Source organism: Salmo salar, unplaced genomic scaffold (assembly GCF_905237065.1).
Source record: "Salmo salar unplaced genomic scaffold, Ssal_v3.1, whole genome shotgun sequence".
NCBI lineage: Eukaryota > Metazoa > Chordata > Actinopteri > Salmoniformes > Salmonidae > Salmo > Salmo salar.
This window is the reverse complement of record NW_025548094.1, coordinates 57346-74241: the sequence shown is the minus strand read 5'-3', so window position 1 is coordinate 74241 and position 16896 is coordinate 57346. Positions and strand designations below refer to the sequence as shown.

The following is a 16896-nucleotide window of genomic DNA, read 5'->3' as shown; positions in this document are numbered from 1 at the left end:
CTTTAACATTTTTGCTAATTAGCAACTACTTTTTAGCTACTTTGCAACTACTTGGCATGTTAGCTAAAAAATCCCCTAACCTTATCCCTTTAACCAAACTCCTAACCTCAACCCTAACCTTAACCCTAACAATAACCCCTAACCCTATCCTCTAGCTTAGCTAACGTTAGCCACCTAGTTAAGGTTAGTGTTAGCCACCTAGCTAACGTTAGCCACAACAAATTTGAAGTTTTGCAAATTCATAACATATTGCATTATTTGCAATTCATAACAAATTGCAATTAGCAACATATCATACGAATTGTAATTCGTAACATCATACTACATTGAACAAAAATATAAACTCAACATGTAAAGTGTTGGTCCCATGTTTCATGAGCTGAAATAAAATATCCCAGAAATGTTCCATACGCACAAAAAGCTTATTTCTCTCACATTTTGTTTACATCCTTGTTAGTGAGCATTTCTCTTTTGCTAAGATAATCCATCCACCTGACAGGTGTGGCATATCAAGAAGCTGAATAAACAGCATGATCATTACACAGGTGCACCTTGTGCTGGGGGACAATAAAGGGCCACTCTAAAATGTGCAGTTTTGTCACACAACACAATGCCACAGATGTCTCAAGTTTTGAGGGACCGTGCAATTGGCATGCTGACTGCAAGAATGTCCACCAAAGCTGTTGCCAGATAATTTAATGTTAATTTCTCTACCAGAAGCCACCTCCAACGTTGCTTTAAAGAATTTGGCAGTACGACCAACCGGCCTCTCAACCGCAGACCACGTGTATGGCGTTGTGTGGGCGAGAGGTTTGCTGATGTCAACGTGTGAACATAGTGCCCCATGGTGGCGGTGGGGTTATGGTATGGGTAGGCATAAAATACAGACAACAAAAAAATGGCAATTTGAATGCACATAAATACCGTGACGAGATTCTGAGGCCCATAATGAGGCCAATATTGTTTTATCAATATTGATAAAATATTGAATATTTTATTCAATATTGTCATGTGAAATCCATAGATTAGGGTCTAATGAATTTATTTAAATTGACTGATTTCCTTATATGAACTGTAACTCAGTAAAATCTTTGAAATTGTTGCACATTGCATTTATATTTTTGTTCAGTATAATTGAAGTGTCCCAGATTTCGTTTACTAAGTTACATCTACCCCCAGTCCAGGTTGGTTATCTACTTTGAAGAGCTAGTCAAATAATTTTGTCAGACAGCTCTGCAACATACTTAGGCAGGCTTGCCTAGCTGAATAGGATGACTAAAGACAGTACAGTACAGGGTGCGCAGAGATAACTTTGTCTGGCTAGCTGCTACTGCCTGAGCAGAGATGAGATGATGACTTTAAGGAATTAAAAATAATAAAGCCATCAAATAAAACTAAGTAATATACACAACTGAAATATTGTATTATTTCATAGCAATTTCCTATTTTTCTATTGATGTCAACCCAATGTGGACCTGACAGAAATAATTGAATGTGAATGTTCACTGTTGTTGGCTTTAGAATTTCAATTAAAAAGCTCTAAAATCCTTTGAATGTCATTATTTCATAATGCATTTAATTTTGAAAAAAATTATCGTAAACAAAATAAAAAAACATAATTATTTTTTTATAATCGAACCCAAAACCGAATCGAGCTCAAAAAACACTTATCGCTCAGCACTAGTTCCATGTAGAACCCTCTGTGGAAATGGTTCTACATGGAACCTCAAAGTTTCTATCAGGAACCAAAAGTGTTCTACTTGGAACCAAAAAAGGTTAGTCAAATGGTTCTCTTATGGGGACAGATAGCACCTTTTTTATGAGTGTAGAGAGCGCACAAGACATAGGGCATATAAGTCGCTTGGAGTGGTGAGAGACAGAAGGGGGAGGGAAAGTGTGGGGGAAAGAGACTGGGAGAGAGAAGCTGCTCTGTGTGGACTGTAGCTTGCAGCTGTAATTGTGGAAGAGCGAGAAAGCGTGCTCATGTGAGAGAGACTCAGAGACTACTAGAGAGAGAGAGAGAGAAAGCAAAAGAGGTTGAGAGAGAGTGAGAGAGAGACAGACAGATAGCGAAGGCTGAAACACAGAGAGTGAAGTAAATAAAGAATGCAAGAAAGACAGTACAGTGACGCAGTGCTTCTCTGTCTACTGTAGGTGTACGAATTCTGTGGAGGCAGCGTGATACAAGGACTATACATTTCCTGTCTCCTATCAGCCGGATTTACTCCGAAAAGGGCATCAATGACCATTGGACCATATACTTCTCCACAATATTGCAGGCACTAAAGGTGGACTTTTAACAAGTGCAGTGACAATGCAGGTGAGATTCTCTTGATAGTTTATATACTGTACATGTGTTCAACTGCATGTTGTACTGAAATTATAGTGTTTGGTTTGCTAGACTTGAAGTAAGCCTTTTTATTGAAATGAATCACTTGTGGTGCATGGCATTTCTATCTGTTTATAATCGGGAAAACTGAATATCTACTAGATGCCGAGTTATGTATATTTCATACGCTTGCAGACTGTATGTTATGTTTGCGGTAAAAAAATATTCAACAGCTTCTGTCTGAAGCCAGATGATGTGTCGACAGAGGCTGTGTTGTTTAGTTTAATTGTGGTAATGAGCTGTTACTATGCATTTACTTATAATCTGAGATATATTTGATATGGCTTCCAGGTAAAAAACAAAAAACAAAGATGTGCTTTGGAAAGTGAACTTTTATGATTGAGTGTAGAGAACAATGACGTTCTGTGTCTCTGTATCGCTCTTCTCATACCGTACACACAGATACAGTCACACTCACAATATGTGTTGCTTTGTTCACTAAGTCCTGTGCTGCTGGCTCTCCCTAGCTGCAGACAGCAGGACAGTTGATGGAGTGACGTGCTCTGGGTGGGGTGCCTGTTCATTAGATGAGTGTGATTGAGACCACAGTATATTGACAGGGAGTAGAACGATGAGACTACTGTACATGGTTAACAAACACAACAAAGATCAACAGAGCAAGCGAGGAGTCACCTATAGATCTACGGATAGCTGGATTCAGGAATAAAGCGCCTTTCACAGTGCTCTTCACACATCCTGTAACAGCAAAATAAAATGGATTCATAGAGAAAGTAAGAGGTAGATGAGAGAAGGTGTGGAAAGAGAAGGCTGGGAAGAGATATGCAGTATGGGGGGAGTCGTCATAGATTGAGTGGACTTTGGAGAAGGGTAGAAAAGAGATAAGGAGGCGAGGGAGTGTGAGAGAGATGGAGTCACTGCTGTGTTCTAGTACAGCTAGGCCATGACAGTAAAGACAGCCCTGGCTTGGGGGACATCGAGTAGAGATGGCCAGTCCATTATTCCTGCTCCAGGGTGGGAGCCCTGACCTAGCCCCCTAATCCAACAGCCTTCCCTACGCCTCGCCTCTCACCCAAGGAGATCGCCACGGCTCTCCTCACACAAACAAACACACATCCACTGCATGCATGACAAACACAAGCTTCATAAGCCCCGTGGTCAGTCAGCCCTCCTTACCCAGCTAGCTACCACTGCTCCTCAAACGTTCACCACACACTTCTGCCTACCACTTAGGCATTTTACTTTCCACAGACACCTCTATATCCATTTTAATTTGTATCAAGGGCATTTGTTAGTCTATTGTTATACTGCTTCTCTTTTGTCATTTGCATTGGTTTGTGAGATTTGTTTTGTTGTAAAACTAAAAGATTGTGCGGATGAAGTCATGTCTTGCTGTGAGGATCAGTTGTGTAGTTGTTGTGACAGTGTCCCCCACAGCCTCAGGCATTGCTATGGGCACACAGGGGACATTTCCGCCTGTCATCTCCACTTTAGTTACAACCAAAGACGTTTAACAAGGGTACAGATCTTGTACCTCCCGAAACTTAAAAGATAAATCTGTATGCCATCAAACAAAATGCTTTTTTTTCTTTTGTTCAGCATTTTGATTTCAGGTCTTAGTCGTTCTTAATCCTCATATAATTGAGATGGAATGCACAGTGTAAGGCTCAGTTTAATTTATAATAATAGCTGTAATCAGATTTTCTATATCCCCACAGTTTTGAATTGGTCCACCCAGGGATCTTACCAGCTATAAATCTCAGTTATGTGCAGTGGTGGAAAAAAGTACTGAATTGTCATCCTTGAGTAAAAGTAAAAATACCTTTAATAGAAAATTACTCAAGTAAAAGGGAAAGTAAAAGTCTAAAAGTATTTGGTTTTAAATATCAAAAGTAAATGTAATTGTTAAAATATACTTAAGTATTAAAAGTACAAGTATAAATCATTTCACATTCCTTATAGAGTGGAGTTGGTATCGCAGTTGAGAAAATACTTTCAGACAAAAAGCTAAAAAGCGACTGCCCCTAAAAACCAACGACTCCCTTTGAAAACGGGCGATGTGGCATCAGAAACATTTATTATAGTGTAAAAATGTACTACAAAGTGTAGCTAAATAGAATAACTTTGGTCATACCCCCTCAGCACGTGACGTCCATGGACGTCGAATTATGGTCGATATCAGGTCTGTCTGTTGTGGCCGCTATTTCACCCCAAATTGGTTTATACATGTATAACTATGTAAATGTCTCTCGGACCAGGTGACTTTTATCAATATACACTCTAAAAAGTAAAGGTTCCTGGAGTATCCTTTAGGGGTTCTTCAAACTGGAACTGTGGGGGAACCCCTAAAAGTTATTTGAAGAACATTTTGTGGGAACTCCTCTAAGTTCTTCGAAGAACCCCTTATCATGGTTCCTCAAAGAACCTTTTGGGGTTCATTTTTTTAACTCCCAGCAAACCAGACAGCACCATTTTTTTATTGCCTTTTTTTTTTACAGATAGCCAGGGGCACACTCCAACACTCCAACATCATTTAAAAACAACGCATTTGTGATTAGTGAGTCTGCCAGAGTTAGAAGGGATGACCAGGGATGTTCTCTTGATAAGTGTGTGAATTTGACCTTTTTCCTGTCTTGCTAAGCATTCGAAACATAACAAGTACTTCTGGGTGTCAGGGAAAATGTATGGAGTAAAAAGTACATTATTTTCTTTAGGAAGGTAGCAAAGTAAAAGTAAAAGTTGTCAAATATAAATAGTAAAGTACAGATACCCCCCAGAAAATGACTTAAGTAGTACTTTAAAGTATTTTTACTTGAGTACTTTACACCACTGGTTATGTGTCATTATATAAGAGCATTAAATATTGCAAGTTGAGCTTCCACCTCCCATTATGGCCTGTAGAGTAAATTGCTGCTCTTAGTTGAGCTAATTAGTCATGGTGATTGGTCTATAGGCATGGTTCATGATGAACAAAACAATGCAGCCTCTCTGTCCATGTTGGATTCATTAGCTTCATTCAGCCTGTTGCACACACGCATACGTCTGCGTGCGAGGATTGCATGGAGAGAAAAAAAAAACGTTGAATGTGCCGTGAAGGTTAAGGGCTCCATTATTTTGTGTGCATTATATTAAACATGTGAGGCCTGTCACTTAGGCTGGTCCTGCTGGGCCATACCGATAGTTCCCATGGCACTCATCCTCGATGTTAATCAAAATAAAAAAATGGACTCTGGTTTGTGAGGTGAACTAACCTTCCTACTTGGCTTGCAGAGACAAGGTGCTGTCAATTTAACCTTTTATTTTGACTAGGCAAGTCAGTTAAGAACAAATTCTTATTTACAATGACAGCCTACCAGGGAACAGTGGGTTAACTGCCTTATTTAGGGCAGAATGACAGATTTTTTACCTTGTCAGCTCAGGGATTCGATCCAACAACCTTTCGGTTACTGGCCCAATGCGCTAACCACTAGGCACTAGGCTACCTGACACCCCAAATAAACTGGATGTAATTAGCTTGAAGAATACTGTCAGTCCCTGGAGAACCCTTGATCTGTGTCCCTAACGTAAGATGAAGTGGGAGTGCTGCTGCCTGAGGAGCTGCAGCTGCAGTCAATATTAACTGGGCTGGGCTATTTTTACCCCATTTTGTTTTTCCACTGAATTGGTCTTTTAACCCAAATATATATGAATTCTAGTCAATGGACACAATAAGCAAAAATGTGTGAGATGTTTGAAATGATTCCCTTTGTTTTGGGCAATGATAACTAGGACTGTAAATGTAGGAGAATTGTGAATTGTTTTCACTCAGTCGATTCACAATGTTATTTTACGCATTTCCACATTCACATTTTTTTATTGAGTTTTCTTGCTTTCTGCTCACTGCAGCCAGTGTAAAAATCCATGGTCTTGTTGCGCTGATCTGTCAGTGTTCCCTCCAATTGACTTTTTCTTGCTAGATGTCTGTCTCTCTTGATATCTTCATGCACACCAGTCAAGGGGATATTGTGTAGGAGATTGAAAGGCAAAGGTATGTAGTTGTCAGCTGAAACCAAAATCTGGTTCTGAACATTGGGTACTCTTGGACTATTCGTTTCAAAGACAAGCATAAAAATGTTACGCAATAACAAGATTTAGAAGGAACATCTTACCTCATACAAAAGGTACCTCTGAAATATGGACTATTTGATTACATACAGTCAAGTCCCAAATTATTGGCACCCTTGAGAAAGATGAGCAAAAAATACTATATAAAATATATAATACAAATACTACTAATTCTACAGTATTTGAATGCAAAAAAAGGAAAATTATATTATTTTATACTAATGCAAGTGCTCAGAGCAAGAGATTTTGTTAAACAAGTAATACAAAATTATCAAAATGATTGGCACCCCTGTTTTTAATACTCTAGCATCCTCCCCTTGCGAGGATAACAACACAGCCTTAAACACTTTTTTAATGATGATTGGAGAACACATTGGGATGGATCTTAGACCACTCCTCCATACAGAATATTTCCAGATCCTTGATATCCTTCGTCTGCGTTTATGGACTGCCCTCTTCAATTCAAACCACAGGTTTTCAATGGGGATCAAATCCTGAGACGGCCATTCAAAATGTTGATTTTGTGGTCAATGAACCATTTCTTTGTGGATTTTGATGTGTGCTTGGGGTTATTGTCTTGCTAAAAGATCCACTTGCGGCAAAGTTTCAAGATCCCTCCCAAATGTGTTCTCCAACCTCATAAAACATTTTCGAAAAAAAGCTCAGTGTCGTTATACCTGTATTGAAAACAGGGGATTCAGGAAAAAGATATGATCCCTTATTGATGTCACCTGTTAAATCCACTTCCATCCGTGTAGATGAAAGAGAGGAGACAGGTTAAAGAAGGCTTTTTAAGCCTTGAGACAATTGAGACATGTACTGTGTATGTGTGCCATTCAGAAGGTAAATGGGCAAGACAAAAGGACATCCAGCCAACTTGACACAACTGTGGGAAGCATTTGAGTCAACATGGGCCAGCATCCCTGTGGAATGCTTTCGACACCTTGTAGAGTCCATGCTCCAACGCATTGAGGTTGTTCTGAGGGCAAAAGGGAGCGGGGGGATCCAACAACTGAAAAAACACATTTTGCCCCAGGGATCCGTGGAAGTTTAGAGGGTGTAATACAATACAATGTAATATTATTAATCTACAATGTTTGTTATTAAACCTTGGGCAACATGAGCCTATTGGTATCCACAGTACTCCACCTATTATACATTTTCCATCTCAATACTTCAATACTATATTTTTTTTACATAAATGCACTGTAATTTAAAGTAATTGTCCAGTGAAAATCAAACTTTTAAAAGCTAATGTTCTGTTAACTCATACCCAAATAATTTTGACTATACTCGTATTTGTGGCCGAAGCATTAATTGGAGAAAAAATACTTTAAAAAAGCCACCTCAAACTTGTATCTCAAACAGACCGTTTCAAAAATGCTTTTTAAATGAGATTTAAACATAATCGGTTCAAGGACATACATCTGGTGTATTAGAAGCATTTATTGGTACCATGATTGACTTTCTATTTATTTATTTCACTATTATGGGGGATCCTGTTTTCTGCTAACAATGCCTGCAGTGGTGCGGTCGGCCGTGAACTTCCATGGCTTCAATGAGAGGTGGCAGTCTGTCACGTCTGCTCTCGCTCCTCCCCTCCGGTGTTTGACGTCGCCGGTATACTAACCGCCGGTCCTGGGATCCATCATTACGAGCACCTGCACGTTGTCATGAGGCAAACCTGGACTCCATTACCTTACTTATTACCACCCCTATATCTGGCCCTCCCTTAGGTTCCTTCCCCAGTCAGTATTGATCCTGTGTACATGCAAAGACGCTACTGTTATGTTGTCTCGTTTGTTGTTTTATTAAACGTTTCACCTGCTTCTCAACTTACAGCGTCTTCGTTACACAGTCGTTTTCTCTCTGCCTCATGACAACATGTGTAGAACTGCAGGATATTAGCGTTATAGTTGCAACAAGAAACATTTCTCTGCCCCATGACAACATGTGTAGAACTGCAGGATATTAGCGTTATAGTTGCAACAAGAAACATTTCTCTGCCTCATGACAACATGTGTAGAACTGCAGGATATTAGCGTTATAGTTGCAACAAGAAACATTTCTCTGCCCCATGACAAAATGTGTAGAATGCAGGAAATTAGCAAGTTTTTTTCCCTCCAAGAGGCAGACCTTTAAAATGTTCATTCCCAGGGCCCGAGACTTGGTTTGTCCGGCCTTGCACACGAAATCATGGTAAAACTCCTTGTATGATATTTTTTAGACTTATTTATATATTTATAGACTGAGCTATTTAAAAACACTTTTTCAACATTTCAAGATAGCAGTTAGTTCAGTTTGATCTTATTAAAGACAGCTGTATAATTTTTTTAATTCATTTTGACATATTGTTTGGGACCACTTTTTTTGCTCTGTTTGAAGGCTGTCAGCTTCTTCTCAGGAGGAGAATCACTTAGCCTTTCAACTAATTTTCAAATGATAGGATGCCTAAACTAACGGTGTACACCAGGTGTATCCAGTATAAACTAACGGTGTACACCAGGTGTATCCAGTATAAACTAACGGTGTACACCCGAAGCTTCCAGTCTGTTATTCGAACTCAATCAGCATGACAGAGTGATCTCCAGCCTTGTCCTCGTCAACACTCACACCTGTTAACGAGAGAATCACTGACATGCCGGTCCTTTTGTGGCAGGGCTGAAATGCAGTGGAAATGTTTTTTGGGGGGGGATTCAGTTAATTTGCATAACCCCCTCCTACTGCAGTACATCCAGGAGGAGGTAGGATTACACTACCCACAACCCCCTCCTACTGCAGTACAAACAGGAGGAGGTAGGACTACACTACCCACAACCCCCTCCTACTGCAGTACGTACAGGAGGAGGTAGGACTACACTACCCACAACCCCTCCTACTGCAGTACATACAGGAGGTAGGACTACACTACCCACAACCCCTCCTACTGCAGTATCTACAGGAGGAGGTAGGACTACACTACCCACAACCCCTCCTACTGCAGTACATACAGGAGGAGGTAGGACTACACTACCCACAACCCCCTCCTACTGCAGTACATCCAGGAGGAGGTAGGATTACACTACCCACAACCCCCTCCTACTGCAGTATGTACAGGAGGAGGTAGGACTACACTACCCACAACCCCCTCCTACTGCAGTACATACAGGAGGAGGTAGGACTACACTACCCACAACCACAGTTCCCTAAAGGCAGGGTTGGGTAGGTTAGTACCCTGTTAGAGGGTTGGGTAGATTAGTACCCCGTTAGAGGGTTGGGTAGGTTAGTACCCCGTTAGAGGGTTGGGTAGGTTAGTACCCTGTTAGAGGGTTGGGTAGGTTAGTACCCTGTTAGAGGGTTGGGTAGGTTAGTACCCTGTTAGAGGGTTGGGTAGGTTAGTACCCCGTTAGAGGGTTGGGTAGGTTAGTACCCCGTTAGAGGGTTGGGTAGGTTAGTACCCGTTAGAGGGTTGGGTAGGTTAGTACCCCGTTAGAGGGTTGGGTAGGTTAGTACCCTGTTAGAGGGTTGGGTAGGTTAGTACCCTGTTAGAGGGTTGGGTAGGTTAGTACCCCGTTAGAGGGTTGGGTAGGTTAGTACCCCGTTAGAGGGTTGGGTAGGTTAGTACCCCGTTAGAGGGTTGGGTAGGTTAGTACCCCGTTAGAGGGTTGGGTAGGTTAGTACCCCGTTAGAGGGTTGGGTAGGTTAGTACCCGTTAGAGGGTTGGGTAGGTTAGTACCCTGTTAGAGGGTTGGGTAGGTTAGTACCCTGTTAGAGGGTTGGGTAGGTTAGTACCCTGTTAGAGGGTTGGGTAGGTTAGTACCCTGTTAGAGGGTTGGGTAGGTTAGTACCCTGTTAGAGGGTTGGGTAGGTTAGTACCCTGTTAGAGGGTTGGGTAGGTTAGTACCCCGTTAGAGGGTTGGGTAGGTTAGTACCCCGTTAGAGGGTTGGGTAGGTTAGTACACCGTTAGAGGGTTGGGTAGGTTAGTACCCCGTTAGAGGGTTGGGTAGGTTAGTACCCGTTAGAGGGTTGGGTAGGTTAGTACCCCGTTAGAGGGTTGGGTAGGTTAGTACCCGTTAGAGGGTTGGGTAGGTTAGTACCCGTTAGAGGGTTGGGTAGGTTAGTACCCCGTTAGAGGGTTGGGTAGGTTAGTACCCGTTAGAGGGTTGGGTAGGTTAGTACCCCGTTAGAGGGTTGGGTAGGTTAGTACCCCGTTAGAGGGTTGGGTAGGTTAGTACCCGTTAGAGGGTTGGGTAGGTTAGTACCCCGTTAGAGGGTTGGGTAGGTTAGTACCCCGTTAGAGGGTTGGGTAGGTTAGTACCCGTTAGAGGGTTGGGTAGGTTAGTACCCCGTTAGAGGGTTGGGTAGGTTAGTACCCTGTTAGAGGGTTGGGTAGGTTAGTACCCTGTTAGAGGGTTGGGTAGGTTAGTACCCGTTAGAGGGTTGGGTAGGTTAGTACCCCGTTAGAGGGTTGGGTAGGTTAGTACCCCGTTAGAGGGTTGGGTAGGTTAGTACCCGTTAGAGGGTTGGGTAGGTTAGTACCCCGTTAGAGGGTTGGGTAGGTTAGTACCCGTTAGAGGGTTGGGTAGGTTAGTACCCCGTTAGAGGGTTGGGTAGGTTAGTACCCCGTTAGAGGGTTGGGTAGGTTAGTACCCTGTTAGAGGGTTGGGTAGGTTAGTACCCCGTTAGAGGGTTGGGTAGGTTAGTACCCGTTAGAGGGTTGGGTAGGTTAGTACCCCGTTAGAGGGTTGGGTAGGTTAGTACCCGTTAGAGGGTTGGGTAGGTTAGTACCCCGTTAGAGGGTTGGGTAGGTTAGTACCCTGTTAGAGGGTTGGGTAGGTTAGTACCCTGTTAGAGGGTTGGGTAGGTTAGTACCCTGTTAGAGGGTTGGGTAGGTTAGTACCCCGTTAGAGGGTTGGGTAGGTTAGTACCCCGTTAGAGGGTTGGGTAGGTTAGTACCCTGTCCTCAGGACCTTTACCATAATCTATCAGTCTCTGTGTGTGTGTGTGTGTGTGTGTGTGTGTGTGTGTGTGTGTGTGTGTGTGTGTGTGTGTGTGTGTCAGGATGACATCATCGATGATGCGGTGGGTTTCGTGGCGGCAGCGGAGATGCTGAGGGAGAGGGGGGCGGGGACGATCATCGCCGTGGCAACGCACGCCATCCTGTCCGCGGACGCTCCCAGGATCCTCCAGGAGTCAGTCATTAGTCAGAGAGGAGAGGAGGTACCCCCTGTATATAACCTCATTACTACCCGGTACCCCCTGTATATAGTCTCATTACTACCTGGTACCCCCTGTATATAACCTCATTACTACCCGGTACCCCCTGTATATAGCCTCATTACTACCCGGTACCCCCTGTATATAGCCTCATTACTACCTGGTACCCCCTGTATATAGCCTCATTACTACCTGGTACCCCCTGTATATAGCCTCATTACTACCTGGTACCCCCTGTATATAACCTCATTACTACCTGGTACCCCCTGTATATAACCTCATTACTACCCGGTACCCCCTGTATATAGCCTCATTACTACCCGGTACCCCCTGTATATAGCCTCATTACTACCTGGTACCCCCTGTATATAGCCTCATTACTACCTGGTACCCCCTGTATATAGCCTCATTACTACCTGGTACCCCCTGTATATAGCCTCATTACTACCTGGTACCCCCTGTATATGTGACAGGTTACAGGAAATACTCATAGCCTGTTATACATTAAAAAGTATTAGTAAGTTCATAGTATGTGAGGATCTTAAAACATCTAAGGTTAAAAATATCATGCATTCTGTATTAGTTGATAGAGATGGATAACATTCATATAATTGTGTTAAAAAGTAAAAAATCCATCAAGCGTACAAAAGGTAAGAATTGTAAAAGGAATGTGTAAACCGTTATATTGATTACTTTATTTTGTGGTGCCAAATTGAAGGGGAAAAGTGTTAATCTGTGATCTACTAAATGCTCTTTAATCTATGAGCCTGAGATCGATTGCTCTGGTCTCCAGCCAAGTTCGCGGGGAAATCGCGGTCTTTTCCTCATTACAGTAAAAGTTCTCAGTGAGGAAACAATACCGTATCACACTCGGGATTATTTCTCCCCTTTTTCAGGGGCCAAAGCCTCATTAGATATCGGTCGTCCAGAACAACTAGCCAAAGCCTCATTAGATATCGGTCGTCCAGAACAACTAGCCAAAGCCTCATTAGATATCGGTCGTCCAGAACAACTAGCCAAAGCCTCATTAGATATCGGTCGTCCAGAACAACTAGCCAAAGCCTCATTAGATATCGGTCGTCCAGAACAACTAGCCAAAGCCTCATTAGATATCGGTCGTCCAGAACAACTAGCCAAAGCCTCATTAGATATCGGTCGTCCAGAACAACTAGCCAAAGCCTCATTAGATATCGGTCGTCCAGAACAACTAGCCAAAGCCTCATTAGATATCGGTCGTCCAGAACAACTAGCCAAAGCCTCATTAGATATCGGTCGTCCAGGACAACTAGACAAAACCTCATTAGATATCGGTCGTCCAGAACAACTAGCCAAAGCCTCATTAGATATCGGTCGTCCAGAACAACTAGCCAAAGCCTCATTAGATATCGGTCGTCCAGAACAACTAGCCAAAGCCTCATTAGATATCGGTCGTCCAGAACAACTAGCCAAAGCCTCATTAGATATCGGTCGTCCAGAACAACTAGCCAAAGCCTCATTAGATATCGGTCGTCCAGGACAACTAGCCAAAGCCTCATTAGATATCGGTCGTCCAGAACAACTAGCCAAAGCCTCATTAGATATCGGTCGTCCAGAACAACTAGCCAAAGCCTCATTAGATATCGGTCGTCCAGAACAACTAGCCAAAGCCTCATTAGATATCGGTCGTCCAGGACAACTAGCCAAAGCCTCATTAGATATCGGTCGTCCAGAACAACTAGCCAAAGCCTCATTAGATATCGGTCGTCCAGAACAACTAGCCAAAGCCTCATTAGATATCGGTCGTCCAGGACAACTAGCCAAAGCCTCATTAGATATCGGTCGTCCAGAACAACTAGCCAAAGCCTCATTAGATATCGGTCGTCCAGGACAACTAGCCAAAGCCTCATTAGATATCGGTCGTCCAGAACAACTAGCCAAAGCCTCATTAGATATCGGTCGTCCAGAACAACTAGCCAAAGCCTCATTAGATATCGGTCGTCCAAAGGAAGTCTGTAGACGGGAGTGTTTATGCGTCTATACAGAACAACTGGCGTAATTTCCCGGACTATTAAGCGCACCTGAATATAAGCCGAACCCACTGAATTTTTAAAAAAAGTATTATTTTGAACATAAATAAGTCGCACATGTCTATAAGCCGCAGGTGCCTACCGGTACATTGAAACAAATTAACTTTACACAGGCTTTAATGAAACACGGCTTGTAACAACAATAAATAGGCTTTAACGAAACACAACTACAAAATGAGGATGTGATTTGCTCGGGTTTCCCAAAAACATGATTTGCTGGTTGGGGTAAGTTTCTCAAAAGCATGTGAAATCACAAAAAAAAAGTGTCTTGGACCCTTACTATGAAATTCAACTTACATAAATAAAATAGATTTAGTTGTAAAAAAAAAGAACTTCTCCTGTAAGGCAGTGTTATTAAAATGGAGGTGAAATGTCTTTAAAAAGTGGGTGTTAACGAAATGTCTGTGTGGCACTCTTCCCCCTCCCACTACACTTTCTCCCTCCCCTCCCAGGATGTGAAGTTAAAGAACATGGGTTCTTGGCCCAGCGTTCTCAGTCCACCCCCGCCTCCGCTGTCCGCTCCTCTAGCGACAGCTTCGAACAGGTCCGTCGCGTCGCCCGAGAGAAGGAGAGAGAGAAACAGCTAAAAGCACAGGCCAGGAGAGAGCAGGAGAAACTACGGTAAGAGGGAAGGATAGAGGGAGGGAAAGGGAGGAGGAGGAGGAGGAGGAGAGGGAGAAGACCTCTCAGCCGAGGTAGAAACTATGGTGAGAAAAAGGGAAGGATGGATAAAGGGAGAAGCTCATTCTAGCACCCCATCTAAGCTCATCCCCTCTGACACTCCACTTTCTCTTCTCCAGTAGCCGTGACGACGAGGACCCTGTGGAGCAGCAGGGGAGGGGGCGTGTCCAGGAGGACACTCGCCGTCGCCAGGAGCAACTTTCGCCTCAACCCCTCCCGCCGACTCCCCACAGGCCCCTCCCACTCAACAGGCCACACCCTCGGCCGCAGCAGAACGCCATGGACCAGCAGAGGGAGCTGGCGAGACGCCGCGAGCAGGAAAGGAGGAGGAGAGAGGTGGTAATACTTTATAGCAGTAATACTACTATAATACTAACATGTTATACTAGTATAGCAGGAGAGAGGTGGTAATACTTTATAGCAGTAATACTACTATAATACTAACATGTTATACTAGTATAGCAGGAGAGGTGGTAATACTTTATAGCAGTAATACTACTATAATACTAACATGTTATACTAGTATAGTAGGAGAGAGGTGGTAATACTTTATAGCAGTAATACTACTATAATACTAACATGTTATACTAGTATAGCAGGAGAGAGGTGGTAATACTTTATAGCAGTAATACTACTATAATACTAACATAAAATACTAGTTTAGCAGAAGAGAGGTGGTAATACTTTATAGCAGTTATACTACTATAATACTATCATAAAATACTGGTATAGTAGGAGAGAGGTGGTAATACTTAATACCATTTGTACTACTGTAATACAAAATTCAAAAGGCACTCGCACATCTGAGCAATCTTATTGGAGGTGCATGAAACAGGATGAATGAAAAAAGGAAACCGCACACTGCTCTTGATAGTATCACTGATATTTAATAAGCTTTACGTATCGGCCTCACGGCCTTCGTCAGAGATGCTATCAAGAGCAGTGTGTGGTTTGTTTTTACTACTGTAATACTAACATAATATACTTTTCTAGCAGAAGAGAGGTGGTAATACTTTATAGCAGTAATACTACTATAATACTAACATGTTATACTGGTATAGCAGGAGAGAGGTGGTAATACTTTATAGCAGTTATACTACTATAATACTAACATAATATACTTTTCTAGCAGAAGAGAGGTGGTAATACTTTATAGCAGTTATACTACTATAATACTAACATGTTATACTAGTATAGCAGGAGAGAGGTGGTAATACTTTATAGCAGTAATACTACTATAATACTAACATGTTATACTAGTATAGCAGGAGAGAGGCGGTAATACTTTATAGCAGTAATACTACTATAATACTAACATGTTATACTAGTATAGCAGGAGAGAGGCGGTAATACTTTATAGCAGTTATACTACTATAATACTAACATAATATACTTTTCTAGCAGAAGAGAGGTGGTAATACTTTATAGCAGTTATACTACTATAATACTAACATGTTATACTAGTTTACCAGAAGAGAGGTGGTAATACTTTATAGCAGTAATACTACTATAATACTAACATGTTATACTAGTATAGCAGGAGAGAGGCGGTAATACTTTATAGCAGTTATACTACTATAATACTAACATGTTATACTAGTATAGCAGTTATACTACTATAATACTAACATGTTATACTAGTATAGCAGTAATACTACTATAATACTAACATGTTATACTAGTATAGCAGTTATACTACTATAATACTAACATGTTATACTAGTATAGCAGTAATACTACTATAATACTAACATGATATACTGGTATAGCAGGAGAGAGGAGGAGAGAATCATCATAAAGATACGTATTAATATATGTATATTCTTGTTATATTATGTATATTCAGTTATATTACAATAATACAGAGGAGAGGTAGTTTAGCTGAGAAGAGATGGGAAAGATTAACACTGCATCTCTCTCTCGCTCTGTCTCTCATCCCCCTCTCTCTACAGATGGCGGACACCATTGACATCAACTTCCAGAGCGACTTGATGGTCATCTTTGAAGAGAACCTTTTCTGAGAGAGAGATTGAGAAAGGAGGAGAGGGAGAGAAAGAGATATGAACTCTACCTTATCCCACCATGGCTGGGATTTCACACACAACACCCTCCCTCCCTCTGATTAGAGACCCCAGACCAGGATGTGAGCTCCAGAGACTTGAAGGAGACTGAGGTGAGGTACAGTAATAAGGAGTAGCCCTCCCTCCCTCCCTCTGATTAGAGACCCCAGACCAGGATGTGAGCTCCAGAGACTTGAAGGAGACTGAGGTGAGGTACAGTAATAAGGAGTAGCCCTCCCTCCCTCCCTCTGATTAGAGACCCCAGACCAGGATGTGAGCTCCAGAGACTTGAAGGAGACTGAGGTGAGGTACAGTAATAAGGAGATGCCCTCCCTCCCTCTGATTAGAGACCCCAGACCAGGATGTGAGCTCCAGAGACTTGAAGGAGACTGAGGTGAGGTACAGTAATAAGGAGATGCCCTCCCTCCCTCTGATTAGAGA

The 16896-nt window shown here is 42.2% G+C and overlaps 1 protein-coding gene across 3 annotated transcripts; it reads left to right on the top strand.

Annotated features, from left to right (window-relative positions):
* The first annotated feature begins 1630 nt into the window (after nt 1–1630).
* Nucleotides 1631–16631, top strand: LOC106597014 (ribose-phosphate pyrophosphokinase-like). 3 transcript variants are annotated; one of them, XR_006763314.1, is made up of 6 exons: nt 1631–1775; nt 2155–2320; nt 11493–11651; nt 14167–14335; nt 14515–14731; nt 16348–16631. XR_006763314.1 is itself a non-coding variant. In XM_045711909.1 (3 exons), exons 1-3 carry the CDS (start codon nt 2315–2317, stop codon nt 14299–14301), a joined length of 300 nt encoding a protein of 99 aa, XP_045567865.1. In that variant the 5' UTR covers nt 1881–2314; the 3' UTR covers nt 14302–14303. The 3 variants fall into 3 exon arrangements, 1 of the variants encoding a protein (XP_045567865.1); XR_006763315.1 differs by lacking the exons at nt 1631–1775; nt 11493–11651 and having other exon boundaries at nt 1897–2320; XM_045711909.1 differs by lacking the exons at nt 1631–1775; nt 14515–14731; nt 16348–16631 and having other exon boundaries at nt 1881–2320; nt 14167–14303.
* Nucleotides 16632–16896: the final 265 nt, after the last annotated feature.